Source organism: Cheilinus undulatus, linkage group 1 (genome assembly GCF_018320785.1).
Source record: "Cheilinus undulatus linkage group 1, ASM1832078v1, whole genome shotgun sequence".
NCBI classification, from domain to species: domain Eukaryota; kingdom Metazoa; phylum Chordata; class Actinopteri; order Labriformes; family Labridae; genus Cheilinus; species Cheilinus undulatus.
In genome coordinates, this window is record NC_054865.1 from 23,001,869 (window position 1) to 23,018,457 (window position 16,589).

The 16,589-nt window shown below is 37.9% G+C and overlaps 1 protein-coding gene across 3 annotated transcripts in view; it reads left to right on the top strand.

Annotated features, from left to right (window-relative positions):
* Positions 1–16,589, top strand: part of LOC121513608 (myocyte-specific enhancer factor 2A-like) — a 97,792-nt gene that overhangs the window by 61,631 nt on the left and 19,572 nt on the right. For all 3 annotated transcript variants that reach the window (XM_041793465.1, XM_041793475.1, XM_041793455.1), the window contains 3 exons: positions 7,088–7,222; positions 10,084–10,294; positions 11,295–11,348. In XM_041793465.1, coding sequence (XP_041649399.1) covers positions 7,088–7,222; positions 10,084–10,294; positions 11,295–11,348 — 400 coding nt within the window. The remainder of the gene's footprint in view (positions 1–7,087; positions 7,223–10,083; positions 10,295–11,294; positions 11,349–16,589) is intronic.

The following is a 16,589-nucleotide window of genomic DNA, read 5'->3' on the forward strand; positions in this document are numbered from 1 at the left end:
ACACTTGCTCAAGTGTTGGGGATGCATGGCTCTGGGGCCAAAACAAAGATCCAGTAATTTGGTGGCGACTTGGATGCTGCTGTGGAATCTGTATCTGAATGGTGAGAGCATATAGGTTCACATACCTTGGCAGTGTAACCCACTGATCCCCGTGTCGGAGCATGCAGGAAAAAGTCAGTTTTTTGGTTCTAGGTCCTCCTGGTCTTACTATACTCTTCTGAGGCATGGACGTTGACTGATGGACAGAGGCACCAGCTGGAACTTTGTGATAACTTCTCTTTGGCACATTTTTGGAGCATTGTTGTGAGACCGTGTGTTTGATGCTGACGTGCTCAGGAAAGCTGGGATTGATAAGGGGAAAACGTGCACTTTCCCAGGCCTGATCAAGCTCACCACATACTGGGTGCCCAGGACCTGGAGGACTGGCCCAGATGCCTGGGGGGAGACCGCTTGTGTCGGGGAGGGGGTAGCTGGGATGATAACTGGAGAGATGGGGCATGGACCTGGCTTACGCCTGGACAATTGCCATCAGGAGACCAGAGCAGTACAGGACCAAGTTTGCCTCAGCCAAGTGCTGAACTGACAAATGCTCCCATACCTGACCTGACCTGATAGTGACCGTAGTTTGTTAAATTGCTTTTTAAGTGTTATATTTGCTTTGTTTAAAGAAGGCTCTCCAAAAAAACTAAAAACATGTTCTGGCACTAGAAAAACTGTTTTTCAACCAGCAGCACTGAGGATGCAGTAACCAAAAAAACCGAACAAACAAACAGAGAAGTTGACACCAAGGGTGTTTTTGCACCTAGGACACGGAGAACAGTAATTTTTGTTGTTTTTGTTTGGACAAGAAAATGAAACAATTGGAACACTAAATGTAAATGTAAATCAAGGTTTTAATCTGGGTAATAAAGCAGCATACAGACCGGTGATAGCCATGTTTCAGTGGAGAGGCTCCATCAGCGTAACGCTGCATTTCTGGTCTGTGTGCAGCTGCTATTCTTGCATTGAAAGACGTTAAAGAACATTCAGTTCACACACCTAATCTTGCGAGCATTTTTTGTGGTCCTATACTTAAAGTTTTTTATTGAACATGCTCTGCCAGTGCAAAAAGGCACAGTGGATACAAGCCCTTGAATGAGATGTTTCAATAAAGATTATGTATCCCCATACCTGCTTGTGGGATAAAACAGATTTTGATATCAATTGTTCTAATGTAGAAGACACAAGCCCTGTGCTTTTGAGTATTAAAGGTTTTGAGTGCATTAGACTATCAACCATTAGTTTTCTGTCCAGACATTTTTGACATTTTCATTTGAGGATTTAAAAAAAGCATGTTAGGATTACTTCCAAAAATTCCCTCATGATTTAAGAGCCTTGATTCTGTCATTAATTGACCTTAACACTGTGTATAAAGTCGATTTTTATCTTCTTCCTAGATCAGTGTGTCAGGGAAAAAAATTCTGTCATTAACTGAACTTTAACCATTTAACACCTGATGTTGCATATTTGATACATACTTTTATGGTACCTCTATCTAATCAGTATGCTCAATAAATTAGTCAAAAAAACTTCTGAATACAATCTGATCAAAATGCCCTCAAGTGGATTGTCGGTTTCCACAAACACCTAATGAATGAAATGAGATACTAGAAATATATATATGTTAAATTTTATGGAGATTTGGATATTTTGAAATTTCAGTAGAAAGTTAAATGAACATTCCAGTTCCCAAAAATTTGAATTTTCTGGCTATTTTTTGTGTTCTCAGGCTTTAAGTGGTTAAAGTCACAGTTTAATAATCTTGATGGTTTGGGATTTTGACCAACATCAAGTTGTTTCTGGTTCATTCAGCCCGTAGACTGAAGGTAAAGGTAAAAGGAGCAAAATGGATAGCATATGATAACAGTTTTACACCAGCTCAACAAGAGCTGGGATTTAAATATTGGCCATCAAACAGAATTACAACATGAAAAGTTTGGGAAAAAGATGAGAGACTGAAGAGTTTTCAGGAAATTAATAAAACTTGGGCCAAGACAAACATGACTTTTTTTTCTCTATTAACAAGCAAAGGATTGCTATAATAGGGAAATCAGGGGAGCTACCTCTGTCAGTGAGAGCCTGGTTATAAAAAATAATTCATAAAGAGGGGAAGTTGATGAGAGTTTTATCAAAATTTTACCATGCATTTTTAATGACCAACTAAACCTTCAACTTAACACATAAAGATGAAGTAGGAAAAAAAATTAAGTATTGGTATTGGCAAATTATGCCGGAAAACATCCAAACAACCCCTGGCTCTCAAAGATGGAGGGAGTTCTTATGGAAAAATCTGTCCCGCTATTTCATAACACCTAAAATCAAAAATCAATACTTGTCCGATGCTGGAGAGATTGTGGTTCAATAAATGTTAATCATAGCCATATATTTTGCGAATATTCAAAAGTCACGACTTACTGGAAAAAAATAGATACAGAAATAACAAATACGTTTTGATATACTTTACCTTTGAAAGCATCCATACCATACCTTGGTAACTTTTCAGAAAAATATGTACAAGTTAAAACTCTGACAGTGGCCTCTTAAAAACAATAACTAGGAAGTGGTATCAAGCTGATCCCCCAACTGTAAATGAATTGATACAGATCATTGAAGAAATTTATCTGATGGAAAAACTGACTCACATGATGAGACTGCAACAAGCCCAGATGAAGGACAAATGGGAAAAATGAACAACATACAGAAATCAGAAAAGCGGCACTGAAAACGGAGACGTATTTATAAGAATACTGAAGGATGACGTTTGTATGTACAGCTTTTGAAGTGGAAATATCTTCCCCTGTGTTGTAATGAATGTTGGTTAAATGGAAAAAAATAAAGAGAAAGTTGATGATAGGGGCAACAGCAGCCTGGAAGTGAAGCCAAAATATTAAGAGCTCCCTCTTCTGACCGGTTGCAGTACAAGTGATGAGACAGGACTCAGGCCAAACATATTGATTAAAATGAATAGCAAAATAGTTTTTACAAGACAACTGATTTGTAATGATATTGGTCAGTCTGCTTTATGCACCACATAAATTAGAAATTTGCACTCACCACCAGCCAAATACAGATATTTTTGAGCAGTGTCAGATTAATTTGCTCAACCTGCCAGCCACTGGGGCAGTTAACAGCATAGAGTTAAGCAGCCTTTAACATGAATACAAAAAGCCTGGGCTATTGTCCTGTACCTCATTACCTCATGCTGCTTGTTGAAATAATCTGTTTGGTAACCAAAAGTCAGTGGCTGGTAGTGCTAGTCCACAGTCTAGGTGTTGGTGTAAGAGGCCCTATAACCACATCTAACATGATTCCACCTCTCTCCCAGTTTGAGAGTCACCCATAATTACATTAAAGTTAGGGCAAAATAAGATTGATTATACATAACTGCACACAACTTAAGTATTTCTTGTTTATATTGAACACAGTGTCTGATTTTGTACTTAAGCGTTTTAAATTGACCGAAGTTCTGGGACAATCTAATCCAGATCTGAAAAAACATAAAACGGTGCGTGTGCTCTGAGAATTAAACCGTCCAGCTCATGTTTACTGAAGTGTGGAAATTAAGCAGGAACTGAGTGTGTGACTTCTGTTGTGGTCACCAGTTGTTAAAATGAAGTTTCAGACGTGTGGTGAAAATAGACTTGTGAGTGTGTGTTTAAAGCTGCTAACAAGCAGCAGTGTCTGGGAATGCAGAGGACATGTGGTGGACAGAGAGTCAGCTGGCCGTCAGTGCGTCTTTTTTCACGCTACGACGTGTAACATAATGAGGAGCAGAGATGACAGGAAGGATGCCAGAGGAGTGATGTCATCATTCAGACACGCATGATGTCGGTATAATTTGACCTTTTTACAATAACTCTGCCAAAGTCCAGGTGCTTTAAATTAACATCCATCAATTCATCCGTCCATGTTTTAAACAAATCATAACATCATTTTTAAGATCCAAATTCTGATGCCAGCTTTTCACTTGACTTCATTTTCTTTATCCCCAATAGGAACACCATGTGTTTTTATTCATGTTGTAAGGTATTATGTCTTCAGGTTGCCTGTCTGACCGTGTCCATTCATCTATGTACGTGTGTACATACAGTACATCCAGGCTGGTCTTGTAAACATGATGTTACAAGGGCATTCTGTTAGATTTTCCCCAAACTTTGCACAAATGTTTACTCAAAGATGAACTAGTTAGATTTTAGAGGTTAAAGGTCAAGGTCATTAGGCCTCATGTTCATCCCCTGCTTTTGACATCAATATATTAGGAACATTTGAGGGATTTTCTTCAAACTTTACTCCAACACTCTGACTCAAGGGAAAAACTGAATACATCAAGACTTAAAACTAACCCAGCATTTCTTCCTGACCCACCACTCTACATTCACTGTCCAATGATTTTACACCCTGCAGTGGCATTTTAAAGCCAGTGGTCATTCTGGTTTAATATAATAAGATGTTTTGAATTGAGAGCAATGATCTGAATAAAAGCTTTTACTAGTGCTGGTAATTGTTTTAAAAATGAATGAAGTTGGGGCGCAGGTGGCCATATGGTTTAAGGCACGCCCCATGTACGCGGGCGGCCCGGGTTTGAATCTAGCCTGTGGCCCTTTCCCACATGTCTCTCCCCAACACTTTCGTCACTGTTTCAGATTCTATCCACTATCCACCTTTATCATTAAAGGAACTAAAAAATTAAATAGATAAAAACAATGATGTTTATCAAAAAACTATGCTGTCATTAATCGTGGTAGATCATACATTTACAACACTACTCTTTATTTACACTTTGGTTTGAGATAAAAGAAGTACAAGTATGGTAACCTGGAGTTTTTTAAGCTTTATTTAAAATCTCAGCTTTGTTGTAATGGTTTGTAAATTACAATATATATATTTGCTGGTCAATAATATCCATAAACTGCAAACTCAGCAGACAAACACATCAAGTACAAATAACTTCCTACACTTTCACCTCTTCACCCCCAGGCAAGAGGTATGAGGGTGTTAAAAGTGAAATTTTCCGTATTAATCATGATTAGTCATGAGCGTTAATGTTTACAGCCCTAGTTTTTACCAGTATTATTATTTGATCAAGACGGCTCATCAGACTACAAGCTGTTACTGACAGATGATGCTACAGACAATCAACAGGCATCTTTACCTCTCCTTTATTTCTTTTGAGCATCTCAGCATATTTAAGATAATGTTTTGACCAGAATAGACTGTTTTCTGTGCTTAGAGATGCACCTGTTGTGGACATTGGGGTCAGTGCTAGTGTTTGACTTAACAATTTAGAAAATGTTGATACTGGTCTAATTTTGGTGTAAGACTCCCACTATGCCAACATTTTCAACTTGCCTTGTAAAAATTATCTTATTTGATTCAGCTGTTAGATATAGTGGAAACCAGCATAAAGTTGATTGGACATGACAGATAACCACTGGTAGCTGCTATCTGTTCATGCCACATTATAAACTAATGTCTGATGTTTGTTAACACGGTAGAAACAACCAATACCGATGTTAAACTGCATTCCTAGCTGTAATAGATCATTTTTGTGTCCATGCACAGTGATGATGTATTTTGTGGTCCGAGTCCAACTGGTGGCAAAACGCTAGCCATGCAGTCTGTGTTCATCAGAAAGTTTTGACCGTCTAGATGCCATCTCAAAAAAGGGTTTATCAAGCTTTCTTACTGTGGAAATCTGTAGCTTAGCAACTGGCTAAGATTTACTGACCCCATATTCACTGTCAGCTCTGTGGGTCAACAATGCAACTAAACAGCTGAAGTTTCTGTGAACGAACATCTTCATACTTTATAGAGAAACTGAGCAGTTGTTAAAGACAAGCTCAAGTAGTAGAAAATGATACAGGGAATAGCAGCTTGTAAACTTCATTTCTTTTTTTCGCCAGATTCGTCTGTACATACAGATGTGGCCGTTGAGTTTAAGTTCAGAGTTAACCAAAATTTCATTCACATCCTTGCAGAAATGTAAATATCCCTCAGTATTATAGCATAATCTGTATACTGTGACCCTCAGGAGAATCAAGTCTGGTCTCTGGTCCTGTCAGTGGTTGGTTTCCTTCCTGTTCCTCTGCTGTGTATTAGATAGAGAGTAGCCAGAACCATACACATCCTGTGATCTGCAAGACTTCAGCATGTGACATGAGCATATAGTATTACATAAACATAATGATTAAATCATGTTTTAAGTTCAATGTGATCAATCTCAGCTTGATTCTTTTACATTACAGGCACTTTTATCTGCTTTATCTTTAGCTGTTATTCTGTCTCATTTCTTCCAAAAACCTCTTGTATTTGACAGGTTTGATAGCTGCATGTTCTCCATAAATGTTGTATTTAGACTCTGTAGTCTGTAATGAAGAACTTTTCCAAAATGAAGAGATCATAAAGAAAAAAATCACATACATATGGGAATAGCTTTAAACTGACTGGATTATTGTCATTACAAAGTGCTCACTTGTTTAGGGCTGTAGTCAACCAAAGAAAAACTTGGTCGACTAAAATCACACCACATCATCAATTAATCAATTGGTCGTGGGACGGACCAAAAAAGACAAAAATAAAAACCTTCATGTTATTTCTACATCAAACTTATCACTGACAGTGTAGTCAGTGCATCTAGGTGGTAATTAAAATTCAAAATGAACCCAAAATTAAGTAAATTAAGTAAATTATATTTGAATAGTTATGTTCATAGTTATTGTTTTTTTTGTGAATTCTATTTTGTAACACTAGATAACTGAAAAAATAAAAACACATGATGTCTTCCTTCTCACCCCTGCAAAAAATTGATTCTTCCAATTAAAGTAGCACGTGCGATTGTTCGACCAATTGGATTTTGGTCGAACATGAAGTCATCGACCAATTAATCGACCAATTGACTTGAGGCTGTCAGCTCTACACTTGTCCATGTGCTTCAGGTCACCATGTGTGTAAAACAATGGCTGATAATGTTGCAATTTCCCTTTTTTATCAGGTGCTTTAAATCGTACTCTCTAAACTTAATACCATCCCTCTGTATGTTCACCTCCAGGCTCTCAACAAAAAGGAGCACCGAGGCTGTGAGAGCCCCGATCCAGACACTACATATGTTCTCACCCCCAGTACTGAGGAGAAGTACAAGAAGATCAACGAAGAGTTTGACAACATGATGAAGAGCCATAAAATTGTAAGCTGCTTTCTGGTGAAGTATATGCTGTGGTATTTTATACTAATCAGTTCTATCCTTCTTAACCCTGCTACACACGTAATGGACACACAGAATTGGTTTATTGATGGAAGTTTGACTCCACCAGAGTATGCGGCAATCTGCACCCTTGCAGCTAGTTACTATCAGATATTCCTGTCTTATAATGTTAGATTACAGTGTTACAGTTTTATTTAGCTGGCACTAGTATCTAAAGTGATGTAAACCTGAGATTAATTACAATGCAAGCAAGCAAGAAGCCTTGAACCACATACGTAAAAAGTTGACACACAGCCAATATGTGAAACACCTTCAGCTGACACACCATGCCTTATGTATTCTTGTTCATCCAAAAAATGGCTGGTTCTCACACTTGGCCTCACTGTGTCGATGCCGTCATCTTGTTTTTGTCAGGATTTTTTTTCTGCAGATCAAAGTGTAGTATTCTCAGAATGCTGATGCCGGTTTGGGTCAGACTGAGGTGTATACATGCAAGAATAAATTGATGCAAAACCATCAAAATGGGTAATTTATGCTGCGTTTCCACCGGGTGGTACAGTTTGATTGAGTACAGTTTGGTATGGTTTGATACAGTAAACCTCAAAATAGTCACCAAGTACTAGTACACCTGTACTCTCACTTGGTGGGTGGACTGTTGATAATATGCATGTGGTGTCACAGGCAGCATGGGTCTATGCTCTTTAGGACACTGAGCGGCAGAAAGCTTGAACTAGTGACAGGAATTTGTAGGGAATAAACAGGAAACAGTTCTATTTGAGCTGCAAACTGCATTGTTTTTATTAACAACATCTCAATGATGTTCACTGCAGATCCTCAGCTGATAGAATATGTTTATAGAAATGTTTCCAGCTGTAACAGTTCATTAATAAAGACACAAGATGAAGATGGGCTGTTACAGTAGATACAACAAGAATTCAGTTACTGATGAATATAAACTTCACTCTCCTTCCTCTTACCTTAAAGGAAAATTAAGACCTTAAATTTCAGCAAATCAAGAATATGGTCAAATAATATCCAAGATGGCAGGCACTTATGGATAACAGGTTGTGTTTTATAGCTGTAAACAGAGTCATGCAATGTTTATTTTCTTTAACATTTATTTAACCAGGATTTATTTCCCATTGAGAAAATCTCTTTTACAAGGGAGTCCTGGCAAAGACAGCAGCATGATAAGTTTCACGCATAGGACATTAAACAGGACATAGAACAAAGGTTACATCAATCAAGAAATCAGCAACTTTCAGCAGAAAAACATGTGCACACACTGGTCAAATGTTCCCTAATTCTAGTTTTGAAATCTTCTAAACTAACATAATGCTCAAGTTTAAGATGGCCCTGTAACTCTGACCAAAACAGGAGGAAGAACATTTAAATCTCTTTGACCAAAAACAGAGCGAGTGTGAGGACATGATGAATCCATGAGGACGAAGATTACAGCTACTGGCAGCTTTTGGAGTCAGTAAAGAACAGAATGTCTAGAGACTAAAGAAAGTAGCCTTTCTAAATTAACCTGATTTCTATTTGGTGAAATACTGAAGTTATTTTTTGGGAATGCTTCATGAAGTAAACATATTCAATGCTTTAACAGTTTTTAATCACATAATATAAAAGTTGAGTTTTACCATGTACTGGGGTTTAACTGGGTTTTAACTCCACCCCGAATTTAACAGCAGATTAACAGCTTTAACAACCTCAGAGCGATCTTTCAAAGAAGTAAATGAATCAGTGAAATATGGAGGAACAACTGATCTAAAGCTTCATATTAACAAACTTTGATGTTAATTGAGTTTCATCTTATCTTCAGGCTAATGTGTTCCTGCAGGCTCTGTTTTGTGTTCATGAAATCAGATCCATATAAATGTCAGGAAACTTAATTTATGACCACATATCAAGGTCCGCGGTCCCCTGCGTCTTTAGGAAATGGTATGGCTCTATGTTGAGTCCAAATATCCCTAGTTCAAGCAAATATTAGTCTGATTTTCACCTGTTTTCACCCAACCTGACCTAAACTCTGTCTTTGATATCCTTCCTGCCGTCCAGAATCCTGTTGCTCAAGAAGAATCATTTTTCTATTTCTTTATGAGCATGTGGCTTAAAATATCAGATGAATAATATATAACTGAGTTGTTTTAAAGGGGCAGGACAGACTGGCAATTCCACCATGTATCGCAGATGGCTGACAGTTGTAGACAGTAGTGTGATCTGACAATGTACAATCCTGATTCCAAAGCCTCTGCCGTTCCTCCTGTTGCTCCAGTTTGGACTGATTCTTTTCCTTTATGAAGTTAATCAGTGCTATAATTAACTCCCATGTTGGCAGAAATTTATATTTTACCCTTTGATTCTCATTTAAATTGTGTTGCGTTTTCAGATTGCATGATTTCAACATAGAAAAAAAATGCAATTCACATTTAGTTATGAATTACAGGCACACACACTGTTAAATGAGAGTTAATCACAGTTAAGTGACAGTTGTGTAGCTGTGGTTCTTAATGTCTGCAGCTAAATGCCTAAGCAGATACTGTTAGAACAGCCATCTAAACGTTTGCCTCTGATATCATGCTTCTCTTCAGTTTTGTCATATTCCTCTGCTTCCATCATGAGATTTGTCACAGGAAATTGCTGTATGCCATTTAAAGAATATATCCTAACCATGTAAAGGACTATGTAGTTGTTGCCTTTCCTCCTCTACTATTCCTATTTCATGCATTTGTCAGCAGAGCCGTCATCTTACAAAGACAGGAACTGATCCAAGTGTTTACATGTATTGCTTTCTGTTTTCGGCATGGCTCATGTGGACATGTGTGACACTTTCTCTCCAGTCCACAGGTCTCTCTCACCAGAACTTCATGCATGTAGCAGAAGGCAGCATGTCGTACAGCTCTGCTTCAGGTGGAGGAGGAGGAGCGACCTCTCAGGCTCTGGCTGCAGCCACAGCAGCTCTGGCTGACAGCGGGATCCTGTCTTCACCTCACAGTCACCTCCACAGAAACATCAGCTCTCCACAGAGACCATCTAGCACAGGAAACACAGGTGTGTACTCAGCATGTGCATGTGGAGGATTGTTACACGTTATATGAAGTTTAAGGTTAGTTTATGCAGGACACAGCAGTCATACAACCCAGCCATGATCATCTGATGGTCAGTTGATGCCTCACAGCTCCCACAGCCAATCAACATCTCTTTTTCTCAATACAGCGGTGTATTTAAATATGAAACACTTCTCACTTATCCCTGCATGCGTGATTGCTGATGTACTACACTGCTGCTGGCAAAGCTTAACCTCCTCTGCCCCTTTATAGCATAAAGTTTTTGCACCCTAATATGTCAGAAAACTTATAACCACATATCAAGTAATGTATCTGTTCATATGGGGGTTTCTAGCTATGCACTCCCTGGAAAGTGAATGCATGCTGCTTGACTAATGCAGGGAACATCGTTTGAGCAGAGCCTTCTCCACCAAGTAAAACTGTATATCCATTTTGCAATAAATGGTAAATGTATGTTTGGTTAGTAAGCACATGGTGTCAGCTTTCTGCATGTAAACCTAATTGGGAACCCAATTAAAAGAACACAGAAGGCAAATAAGTCTTTATCATAACACATCAAAAGGGGGGCACATGTTGCAGAAATGCATTGTGAAGTGAAGTAAAATTTAATTTCATTCAGCACTTTTCACACACAGGGGGTGCTCCTTTCTCCATCAGTTGAATAATCAGTCTCTTTTTGTATAGCGTTAACTCATAATTGATGTTTTCTGAAGACACTTCGCGAAAGGACTGAGCTTTTTGTTAAATTATTTACTAAGGCCCATTATTGATTTGGTGTTCATGATATTCTTTGCATATTGGTATTAAAAGCTAAAAAAAAAAGTTCAGTTCTTATGAATAACTGAAACACTGAAACAGTATATGTAGTTTTTGAAAATTGCCCTGCCTTTCTTGAGCATTAAACCCCATCTTCACATCCATATTAACCTGTCTTTTGTGTGTTTCTCTCATTATTTTTCAACGTCACCTGTGTCGTTCTGCAGGTGGTCTACATGGCAGTTCTGATATGGCTCTCCAAAATGGATCTGGGCCAGTTGGTAAGTATCAGTCAATTTGAACTTCATTATTTAATGCAGACCAAGGAAGTTTAAAAATGTTTTCATTAAAGAAGTACAGAAGCACTAAGCAGACGTGTGCATACATTTAAATTACTTGATTTATTGGTGATAGTGAGACATTTTTTAGTGTTTTGTTTCTATAAATTTAAACTTTTTTTAACTGAAGTTTCCAGAGTTTTAAAAAGCACAAAAGAAAAACAGAAGAAGACGTGGCCATTGACTAATGTTTTGTTTTCTAGATCAGCCGAAAATATTCTGTTGTCTTGAGAAAACATGCTTTGTTGTCCTAATTTGGTGTGGGTAATAACTTGAATTTATCCATAATTGTGTATGTGGGAAATCTAGATTTTTAGATATGAAAACCTAGATTTTCTCTTGAACTTCTACCACTGCTCCCCTGCAGTTTTTGGCTGGTTGAGTACAGGACTTACTGCACGGAAATATCGAGTCAGCATTACAAACATCTGCATAATATCAGCACTGGCTTGCTGAGCAGATTAAAGTAGTTTTTGAACAAACACTAAAAATGATCAGAATAAAGCCCAATAAACAAAATCAATAATCTTACCTATTATAGATATTTTAATGTAGCCTATTTCTAATTTGATTGTTTCTGTTCTACCTCATTTATTGAATGTCTTTGTTGTTTGTATTGGGTCCATATAAATGACAAAAGTAAAGTTTGTCCTTTACATTGATATTTAATACAACAAAACACATATTATTTTTCAAGCTACTTCTAATACTAAATACTGCCCTGAAATTACCTGCACTTTTAAAATTTTACAGCTTACATTTTAACCCCAAAGGGGAAATTCAGTTCATTTCTGTTAAATGTTGTTGATAAAAGAACAAAACTCATTTTGAGTAATTTCTGTTTCTTATTTTTTAAACAGACAATAAAATAGAGATTAGAAAGATTTCGGGTCATATAAAAAAGCCCTTATCTCAATATAATTAGAAAAGTAAGCCATTACACACATCCTCAAGATTTACTTAACAGGAAAACAGAGCTAATTAGCAGCAAATCTGCCTTATCCTCCTCAAAAAAGATCAAACATTTTTTAAAACAGACAATAAAATAGAGATTAGAAAGATTTCGGGTCATATAAAAAAGCCCTTATCTCAATATAATTAGAAAAGTAAGCCATTACACACATCCTCAAGATTTACTTAACAGGAAAACAGAGCTAATTAGCAGCAAATCTGCCTTATCCTCCTCAAAAAAGATCAAACATTTTAAATTGCTTTATTATTTGATGTGTTAGATTTGATGTATTTCTTTAATTCTTATTGGAAGTAGAACTTAATAATCGGGTCAACCTTTCGTGCCTTATTTTTTCTGCAGCTATCCCATCAAAACACATCTGTAGTTGTTTTCACACATGCACTCCTGAAAATTTTCAGAAAGCTACAGGACCATCTACACCTGAAATCCCTGCTCTTTCACATACAGTCATGTGCATAAGTTTTAGGCATGTCAGGCGCTAAGGATTCATCACCATGTGCCACAACCCAGGCTGAAGAGGCTCATCCACCCTCTACTGTGTCTTAAAGGTGTGGACTTTTTTTCCCCCAACAGATTATATTTTCCATGTCCCTGCTAGTATGCAAGGACATCCAGAGAACGGTCTGGGTTGTGTCAGTCCTCCTCTCCATCTGATTACTTGCCATTACACACCTTACTTCAGCCTCAGTTTTTGGCCCAAACATGCCTGAAAGTTCCAGACAGTGGGATATGTTCCCTGTCAGTTAGGAGGGGAGTTTTCAGGGAGGTAGGATATGAAATAAAAAGGACACAGCAGAAATCATCAGTGTAATTTTAACAACATATTGAAGAAAATGTTTAAAACAACAATGCTATGATGACAGTTTCTGCCTTTATATCAGTGCTTTGTGGATTTAAACATGTTCACAGTATGAAAAAAGAAGTAGAAAAGAACATCAGCAGATGAGCAGAAAGGGTTTAAGGCAGTGTCACTGCAAGCAGAAATATTGCTCTTGAGCTGTCACAGAATATAAACATCATCACCTCTGCTCCGCTGCGGTGAATATTTCCTTAATAACATCTGCCATTAACACATTAACTCACCCAGACTTCTTGTGGAAAGTTTACTTCCTCCCTAATGGGGCTTTACCAGCTTTCTCTCTCTCTTTTGCTCTTTCCTTCCTTCATCCTGCCCTTTCTCTCTGTGGTTGCCAGTTTCTGTAAATGTCAAACAAGTTAGACAAATTACAGCTGGGAAATCAGGTTTTCATTATCATGTACAAACTAGACTCAGCCTGAGAGCTCTAAATATTTAATATTTTCATCATTATATCATATTGTATCATATTACACTGCTTTATTGTAGTAGAGTTTGTCTTACTGTCTGGAGCAGACATTATTTAGCCTCAGTGTTGTATCATAATCACAGAGAATTTATCACATACTTTAATACACTATTACTGCAGACTGCTATATTCAGAAAAGTCATTACCTTCCAGTGTTCCTGTCTGCTCACTGTTTTGTGCTGCAAAATGATCTAGACTTTACTGAATCAATTCATCTGGAGGATTTTATTTCCAATATACTTAAATAACTTATTGTTGTAAGTTAAATTATAACCTACAACAACTGTGAAAATAGAGCAGGAAGAAAAAGGGCCTTTTTACATTACAAAATCTCAGACCTTAGCAAGTGTTTGTTTAGTTTTCAGCCACATATCTTGGAACACTGAAACCAGATTTGTCTAACAAGTCCAGATAATTATCTTATATCACTGTAAAAATTATATTAAATAGGGTCTGAATTGATGCAAGAGGTAAAACAAAATAGTGGAACTGGAAAAAAATTACTTGCATTGCATAAAAATAACACATTGCATCTAACTTCAAGACATTCAACAAAAAAATACATGCAAAGATTGTAATTTTTCAGCCACCTCCACCCTGATCATAAAGAAAGAAAGAAATCACACAGATCAGATGTTTCTGATGAAAATGTGTGGTGTTAGAATAATGCATGTTTTCTAATTCTGTTTTATACTTTTAGTACTTTTTAGTACCTTTATGCTTGTGCTTATGCTTGTGTATGTGCTCCATATGTTAAAGTGGCTAGCAATATCAAGCAAGGGGGTTGCAAATTTTCCAAGAGTAAAAAAAAAGATGAAGAGGCAACCACAGTAGCCATTTTGATGTAGATTTGTTCACACTGATAAAATGGGCCTGGCTATTGGGGTCAAGTGTACTTGGATCCTTTCCAAGTCGCTAATATGAAACCACCCTGAGAGAGTGTTCATGGATTATGTGTGCTACAAAGTGAGACCGTCAGAGAGAGCTCCTCTCCAGTGTTGCTGCTGGATGCAGAAGAACCAGGAAGAGTGGAAAATGTGGAGAGAGTGACTGTTATGATAGATTTTAAGTAGAGAAAGAACAGGTACCACTTCAGCACTGTATAAAATCATTACTGAAAAAGAACTGCGTTATGCAGAGGCTGGGTTAGTGTGGAAAGAGCTGAGGTTGAGTTCAGCTGTGCAGAGGGAGGAGGCTAAGAATAAGTCTGAAAATGATTGAAATATCTGTGTTAATGAGAAACTTTCTTAGCATTCATCTCATGGTGGTTAACTGTGCTGCAGACATTAAGAGGAAGTGGGAAAGAATCAAAACAGTGTTTCATGTAAAAAGGTTCCTGGACTTTGTAGACATCTGTGGAGAAGGGTTGGATGTAACACTAATGGAAGGACTGGCACAAACCCAGATAACTGTGTATGGGTTATAGAGCAAGATATAAAAGGAAAAGTGAGCACTTTGAGTGGACACTATAATGTATGCAATACTGATCTAATGTAATTTAGAAGGGGGCAGTAATGAAACTCACATAGATGTCAACTGCATCCACCTTTAGGGTGGAGTAAGGGGTGGATGTGGCAAGTAAGCATGGCCTAGTCCAGGCGGGGAGGTGCCATGAGCTCCTGTGCTGTGGATGTCAAGAGGGCCTGACCAGGGGTGAGTTGGTCCAGACAAAAGCAGTGCTGTCGAGCTTGACTCTATTGTCACCCAAAATAACCCTGAAACACTGAACTCAATCCTCCCAAACACTTTATGGTCCCAGGAGACATTTCTAGGCCCAATAGAGACCAGATGCAATGCTCACACAACAACCTATGTTGCTTACCTCTTATTTCAAATTGAGGCCTGTGTTGATGAAAACAGCTGTACATTAGGTATATTTACCAAACAGTGAACTGATGTTTGGGTGTCATGAATTAGCTTATGCACATAACAAGGGAGGAAAGCTGTTAAGAGTGACCTTCCTGGTGCATGCTGTGAGAATACATGAACCAGGAAGGTCCCAGAATGCTTTTTAGTAGTAGCTCACAGGATTAACTAGGAAGGCTGCTTTTAATGTCTTTTTCCCCTTATGTGAAATTCATCAGTGAAAACAAAAATGATGGTTTACTGTTCGGAAAACCCCAACAATAGAGTGCAGTTTGGCTGATTTTCAATTAAAGAAATGAGCAGCAGCTGAGATGGGTGCAGCTAAACGCTAGGCCTGTAGTCATCTTTTGATATTATTTTAATTGGCAGCTCCCCAGTGTTTTGATTTGACTGTGCGCTTAAATAACATGTAAACTCCTGCACACTTTCCAAAGTAAAAAATGAAGACCATACTCTCTCTCTGTGGATTACAACTAAATTAATCAAAAAACACCAAACTAACAAACATAACTAAGGGTGGTGTTTGTAAAACTTTTGTGTTGAAACCCTCACATTCAATTAAAGACTTCTAACTTCAAATCAGCCACTGTTTATAAAGTGCTTGAGCAGACCTGTGTCATTTTGAACCTTTCTGATCTCAAGCCCGTGTTACCGACGTTCCTCCTCTCAGACGGTCCTCCACGTCATCTTCGTGTTCTCCCTCTCTCCCAGAACATCATGTCTCATATGAACACTGGCATTATGTAATGTCAGGAGCAAGACAACATCAATTATTCATTATTATCTCCTGTATAATACATAGCTGTACTTTCTCCATTCTCAGTTCAGAGTGTTTGGATATAACACATGGGACTGTAACCTCCCCACCTGCTGAAACTACTTTTTTTAAATCCTTACGTATTATATAACCCAGGTGCCTCGTAGGTTTCACAAAAGAAAAAATAGTGAAAGAAGCCTTAAAATAACCCTGGCACGATGACTGAACAGATGGCACATACAGGCCTTCTGCTCCATGTTGAA